General features: G+C 37.5%; 1 protein-coding gene across 1 annotated transcript in view; it reads right to left on the bottom strand.

The window, feature by feature from the left end:
* Nucleotides 1–3,841: 3,841 nt before the first annotated feature.
* Nucleotides 3,842–7,229, bottom strand: part of dpcd (deleted in primary ciliary dyskinesia homolog (mouse)) — a 63,919-nt gene continuing 60,531 nt past the window's right edge. The window contains exon 9 of the mRNA XM_074662314.1: nucleotides 3,842–4,614. Coding sequence (XP_074518415.1) covers nucleotides 4,605–4,614 — 10 coding nt within the window. The 3' untranslated portion in view covers nucleotides 3,842–4,604. The remainder of the gene's footprint in view (nucleotides 4,615–7,229) is intronic.

Genomic DNA, 7,229 nt, shown 5'->3' on the forward strand with positions numbered 1-7,229 from the left:
ATGCATATGGTTCCACTTCCCATAAGCTGGTCCAGACCACCCTGACCAAGTACCATGGCAACCCCATGTTGCAGATCTGATCGTGGATTATGATAACCATTTCAGGATGAGTCTAACCAGGGGACGTAACATCCAAGTGGCACAAGCTGGAGGTGGGGATAGTCAACGGCTTCACCATCTCTGTGACCTTGTTTCTATAAGCAATGAACATGATGGTCAAGTCTGCAGAGCCAGGCAACAGGGGGAAAAACTGGGATCTGCCAACCGCCAGTCAGAGCTTTTATGGATGACATTAGAGTTACCTCAGAGTCTGTGCCAGGATGCTGGTGGATCCTCCAAGGATTGGAAAAACTTATCTGGCAGGCATAGATGAAATTGAAACCAGTAAAGTCCTATTTGCTCGTGCTGAAGAAAGGCAAGGTCATAGACAGGTTCTGGTTCAACATCAAAGGGGTGCTGATACCATCAGTATCAGAACTGCCTGTGAAGAACTTGGACAAGGTCTATGACAGTAACCTCAAGGACTCTGTATTCCAGTCAGCATGCCAGGAACTGGACAGCTGACTAAGATTAATAGACCAATATGGCCTTCTGGGCAAGTTTAAAGCGTGGATTTACCAGCATCACATATTGCCAAGAAAACTCTGGTCTCTATGAGGTCCCAGGCTCCAAGTGGAGACCCTGGAGATGAAGGTCAGCAGCTTTCTCAGGAGGTAGTTGGTCCAGAAGCCTCAGCAACATCACCCTCTATGGGAACACCACAAAGCTCTGGTTGCCACTGAAATCTCAGGAAGAGGAGTTCAAGTTGACAAGGACATAGGAGACGTAGAGACTCCAACAACCCAAAGGTGGCCCAGGCAGGAGTAGAGGTGAAGACCAAAAGGATGTGGAGTGCCCAGACTGCCACGCTAGATATGGAGGCTCAACCACGCCACAAGGATCTGATGAGAGTGGTAGCCGATGGAAAGTTTAGCTTAGAGATTTTCCCAATATCACCTTGGCACAATAAGTGAAAAGGGAAGGAGAAGTGCAGGCAGGTACAGGAGGAGACCAGGACTGCAGTGAAGGAAAAAAAGGAGATGCAGAGCAGCTGGTCTGAGGTAGCAGGGGACTGGATCAGGTGGGAGCAGACTGTGGATCATGAGGTCATCTGGATGGAGCTCTGGTAGAGTAGGCAACATCGCATTGTCTTCCTGGTTTGGGCGGTTATGATGTCCTGTCTAGCCGTGTAAACCTCTTCACCTGGGTAAAAGTGAACACCCCAATCTGCCAACTGTGCCCGCCTACCAGGGGGACTCAAGAGCACATTCGGAGCTCCTTCCCAGTAGCACTCAGTCAGGGCTGTTACACCTGGTGCCACAACCAGGTGCTGAAACTGACTGCAGCAAAGAGATCAGCAACTGTAGCTGACGGCGCATTGCCATCAATGCAATTGCTTTTATTAAGGCAGGAGAGCAGTCACGGGCAAGGAAGTAGGCAGCAAGGACTCTGGATCCGGAGAGGAGAACCATGGGGGAGAGCAAGTCCCACCCGAACACAAGCTACAGGCTAGCTAGCCATGGCTGGGTCATGTGGGCGAGGGTGCCTGATGCTGAAAGACCTGAAACACCTCAGGACCCTAGGCTACATCACTGATAATGTGTTCAGGTGCATCAGAGGACAATGCATTCAAGAACTTCTGGATTCGCTCTGAACAGATATCTGCTGAAGTTAAAGGCTGCACCTGTCTTCTTCCAAAGAGTTTGTGGTGCTGTGTTCTCAGTCAACTATTTATTTTTTATATATATCTTAATCATTAACACCTCATTAAAAAAAAAGGTTAACAGTGTATTTATTTTCAAGTATGAGGAGTTTGCTAAAAATAACAAAGGCCAAGTCATCATAGACTGAATATGGTTGAGTCCAGGCCAGAGTCTGAGTCCTGGGCTCACTGGTCTGAGCCAACAGAAGATTCCTTATAAAATCACTCCCTCAGATCCACTATGGAGACTTTTCTGTCTGAGCCACACACATCACAGCTGTGACAATCAAGGTTTTAAGGCCACAGCATCAAAACTATCCAGTGCTCACATCCTAAAAATCAGCTGACTCTGTTCAAGCCGGCATAAATCAGTTATCATGGCCTACGTGTTCTGATAGCAGTCACATTAATGCACGGGCGGAGCTTGTAACAGCTCTGTAACAAAATATTTTACTTATGAGTTGTTATTAAGTACAATAGGTATTTCTACCAACAAGAATTAGTGTTAACGTCTGATTCTGTCCCTAAATGAACATAATGATACAGTTATAAGGAATAAAGCACTGTTGTGCCATAAAATAAATTAGATATGGAGTATGTTTGCCTTTTTTATTGTTGTTGCTATGGCTGATTGAAAATAAAAGAAAAATAGTCCCACTTGATGTAAGTGTGGGGCTCACAACACCTTTTATAGACATTTACTAAAACCTTCAGGTCCAGGTAGCTGGAGACACTTTTTCCCTATGAGGTCCATGAGTACACTGCAAAAACTGCAAGCTAAGCAAATGCCTTACTTTTCAGAGAAAGAAATCCTATTTCAAGATATTGAAGGGCAGAAATGATGTTGCAATTGCTTGTAAAGACTAAACAAATCAGCAAATAGGAGAAACGTATTTTTTATTGTCTTGTATTAAGACATTATTCATATTTCAAGAAGCTTGACAAGCAATTTTTTCCTTACCACAGTTGCAGTATTTTAAGCAGTTTAGGTCTTTACTAAAAAAAAAAAAAAACATAAACACTTACAGTTTTTAAAATCACCTATAATCCTACATAACAACCACATAATATGGCTCAAAACTTTATGGAAATAGAAAACTTTTTCTCCAACATGTGCATCATTTTCATCTTTAACTTTAGACCAATTGTTTTCAGGAGGTTATTATTTTTTTTTTTTACTATTTTAATAAACCAAACAAACAGTTGTGAAATATTTGACCAAGAAATCACCTCACTGTGAGGGCCAGAGGGAAGCAGGAAACACTGCGGTCAAAGCAAGTTAATATGTGACCAATCAGGAGTGTAGGCCAGACAGTCATGTGTTTAACAGAACGTTTCAGTTTCATAAAGAATTCATATTATCCCCCTTTGCTTCTGTCTGAAGAAAACCATAACAGACTTTACATTAACTGACTCTCTGCTTGTTCTGAAAGTCACACAACATGATTTTAAGTCCAAGAAACACTGAGGATTGGGTTTTAATAGAAGGTCAGTTAATTTTTATAAACAGACAGCCAGTTAATAATACTGTGATAAAATTTCACCTGGGCTATATGTTTTTTTTAAATTATTTATTATTATTATTATTATTATTATTATTATTATTATTATTATTATTATTATTATTATTATTATTTATAATAATAATAATAATAATAATAATAATAATATTATTATTATTATTATTATTATTATTATTATTATTATTATTATTATTATTATTATACTTTTTATGTATTAAATTATTTATTTTTAATTACTCCTTAAAACATGACAAAGGCATGACAGAAATCTTTCAAAACTGATGTTCACTACTTATATTTATTTAACATCCTTCGCACAGACCATAAACAATGAACATAAAGTGTTGTAAACCTGTAGGTCTCACAGGATCATGCAGCAAAGTGACATCAATAACCTTTCTTGGAAATACGACCAAAACTTGTGAGTTATTTTTTTAAAGGAGAGTGTCAATTTAAAACCTGTAAATCATCTGATATAGAGTGTGTTAATGTAGATATCTACCACGATATCTGTTTCCCTACCACCCAAGTTATTACCAGGTTGTCTTAATCACTTGATTCTGATTGGTTAAAACCCATGAAATTACTTTAATTTATTTATATACTAAGAAAAATAACAAATACTCTGTGTAATTTCTGTTGTCTTTGGTTGGTTGGACAATAAGTGGTGAGAGGGCAGCTGACTGACAAAACCATATCAGTGTAACCAAGTGTAGAGAGTCTGGATGAAGGATATGTCAGAGAGTTGTGAGATATTTCTAATATCACGTCCAGAGTCCAGATAAGCAGCTAGCTCCTGGAGTTGGCATTTTTGGAGGCTAGACAGCGAAGGCTGCTCTCTAGTTCCTGTTAATCAGCTCATTCTGATTATTGGACCGTGAGTGTTGTTTAGCAGAGAAGCCAGTGATTCACGTGTTCCTTTTTACTCTCTGGGACCTAATTTACTGAAGGATTTCTTGTGTCTACTTAACCTGTACTAATGACACAAAAACACAGTCAAATTCATAAAACACGTGCAGAGTGTCAACTGTAACACTGAGCTGTGATTCACAACAGATAGCATCTTTCTGATCCAGGGATATTTCTTTTTTTAATAAACCATTTTGCTTCCACTTAGGACAAAAGCTCAGGACATGGTACTCAGGGATTGTGGATGATAGAGATGAAACTGCAGGAAGCTCAGATACAGCAAGCAACCACTGAGGGAAAGTTCTGGATGTATGTCATCTCTGAAACTAACCCCAACATTACCTTTAGAACAGTCAATGAGCGAAACTTCTCTGGCCAGAGGTGGAGGGAGGGGGTTGAGGTGTCTCTAAGAAGTGGTAGCTGACCTGTCCTCATGAGAACCTGAAGACAAGAGAGCAAGAGTCTGAGGGACTGATCTACTACAAGTTAGCGTGTCTGAAAACACATGCAACTTGATAGCACACGCAAAGTTGTTGTACTAACAGGGTATATCGAGGACTGCATCTGTCATATGAGCAAAAAAGCATGAACAATCCATTTAGTGTGTTTTTCTTGAACAGTGTTTTCACACGTTAACCTTCTTTTTTGCCACTTTTTCTATTCTATTTCATCTTTTTCCTTGAACCAATATATTTTCTTTTATATGATTTTTTTTTCTTTTAATATGTTTTGTTGACCTCTTGAATGACTATATGCATATCTCTGTGAAGCACTTTGAATTTACTTGCTGCTGAAATGTGCTATATAAATAAACTTGCCTTGCCTAGTTAAGCACAATGAGTTTGACATTCAGCTATCCACCATTAGATATCCTTGTAATTTATCTTTTTGATTCCTTATTATTTGTTAAAAAAAAAAAAAAATCCCCAGTGGCATGGAATGGACCCAATAAACTTTATCCAGTGTGAGCTTTAAAGCCAGAAAACAGCCCCCACAAGAGTCACTGTTTTGTGTTTTGTGTTCATTTGAAGCAGGCAGTGCTGGCTTCGGAACGTTCAGTGACACTTGTGGTGAAGTTTACTGTGTTTTCTCTCCTTCTTCCTCTACCCTACTAATCTGTTACGGAATGCTACAAATCTCCTGGCATCACCGAGAACCAAAATGACAATATCTTATTTTCCAAACTGCCTGCATACTGATTTGGCCTAAATGTAGTGTTCAGTAAGCAGTACGCAGAAAAGAGTGAAACCTGCAGTAAAACCTGCAAAATAACTGATTCCGGAAAAATTCTTCCATATTGTTTCCCACAATGCACAGTGCTTGTTTACATGACATTAATGCTGTCTGCAGTGGACATTACTTCTGCAGAAACATACATGTGTTTTTTGAGCATCTTCAACCCACAGATTGAGCTGACAACCAGGTTCTTGTTATAGTGCATGTAATCTCAAATTATTTTGTTCTTTCTGCAGACATCAAAATGTTTAAATGACTGAATCCTAGTCAACAGTTTGGATTTAAAGATGATAGAAAGAATGTGTAATGTTGTATTGATAGCCAAATACTGCTGTCAGTGAAACATCTGCACACATACTGCTCTATGTCCACCTCTACCTGATTGGAGTTACTGTTGTCAAGAGGTAAGAGCAGTGCACCTCAGATTACTGCGTAATACTCAGTGTTGAACAAGCTGACTCTATGCCAATAAATAAACATTCTTTCAGTTCATATCATGAATATTCATCAGGTGTGTGTCTATATACAAATAAATGTTTTTATCTTTTTCTTTACCTTCATTATTTGGATTTCTGTTTGTTTGTTTCAATTTAATTACTTTATTTATTCATATTCCACCAGAGAGGTTGATCGTCCATCCATCTAGCTTCCTAAAAAAAACCAAACATGGTCAGTTTTTCCTCAGATATCATGGTGTGCAAACATAGAATGCAAAAGTTCTTAAGAAGGAACTGTCATCACATCAAATAGTGAAGTGTGTTTCTTTAAACACACACACACACACACACACACACACACACACACACACACACACACACACATATATATATATATATATATATATAAATATATATATATATATATATATATATATATATATATATATATATACATATATATATATATATATATATATATATATATATATATATATATATATATATATACATATATATATATATATATATATATATATATATATATATATATATATATATATATATATGATAAATCATTTGTATTTTCTATTCAACCATTGAATTATTTATTTTTTTCTGTCAATCTATTTTAGGTTTAGTTGCTTGATTAGCTCAGATCATGTGTGTTTATCTTGTGTGTTTTGATTGTAGTTGTTTCCTGAGAAAGATAAGGTCCTTATGTTTCATTACGGTACGTCTTGTCACTCACCTAAAACACTCTTCTTATTTTTTTAGTGATATCTCTTGTATTTGTTTATGTGTGCAAATGAATTAATAAAATAAAATGAAAAAAATACATAAAGTTTGGTTATATTTTTCTGTGAATTTTATTTTATTTTTAGATAATCCATAATCTAAAGAAAATAATAATAATAATAATAATAATAATAATAATAATAATAATAATAATAATAATAATAATAATAATTAATAAAATAAGAAATTAAATTAAATTAGATTAAATTAGATTAAATTAAATTAAATTAAATTAAATTAACCTGTGCTGATACTCCGTAAAAAACTAATCTTCTTTTAAAGTGTATCTGAAGGTGCTCCTGTCATGGCCAAGCCCCTACTGTTAAAAAATCCTGAAAAAGCCCCTGGATAGCAGACAGCTAATCCCACAAACTGAAGTTTGATAAATACTGCGTGCGCTTCGGGAGGGGGTGTGACCCCACTTGGCTCTTGTTGGTGATCTCAAACGGACCAGGGGAAAAACCACTGACGGCAGGGACTGACTGGCTCCGCCGCGCGCTCCGCTGATTGGATGCTGCGTGTTGATTCCACCCATCAACGGACGGAGACCTCCCCTCCGCACGCGCATGGCTAAAAGCTACAAAT

Source organism: Halichoeres trimaculatus, unplaced genomic scaffold (assembly GCF_033239565.1).
Source record: "Halichoeres trimaculatus isolate MK-OKI-2021-1 unplaced genomic scaffold, fHalTri1.1 fHalTri1_scaffold_2, whole genome shotgun sequence".
NCBI lineage: Eukaryota > Metazoa > Chordata > Actinopteri > Labriformes > Labridae > Halichoeres > Halichoeres trimaculatus.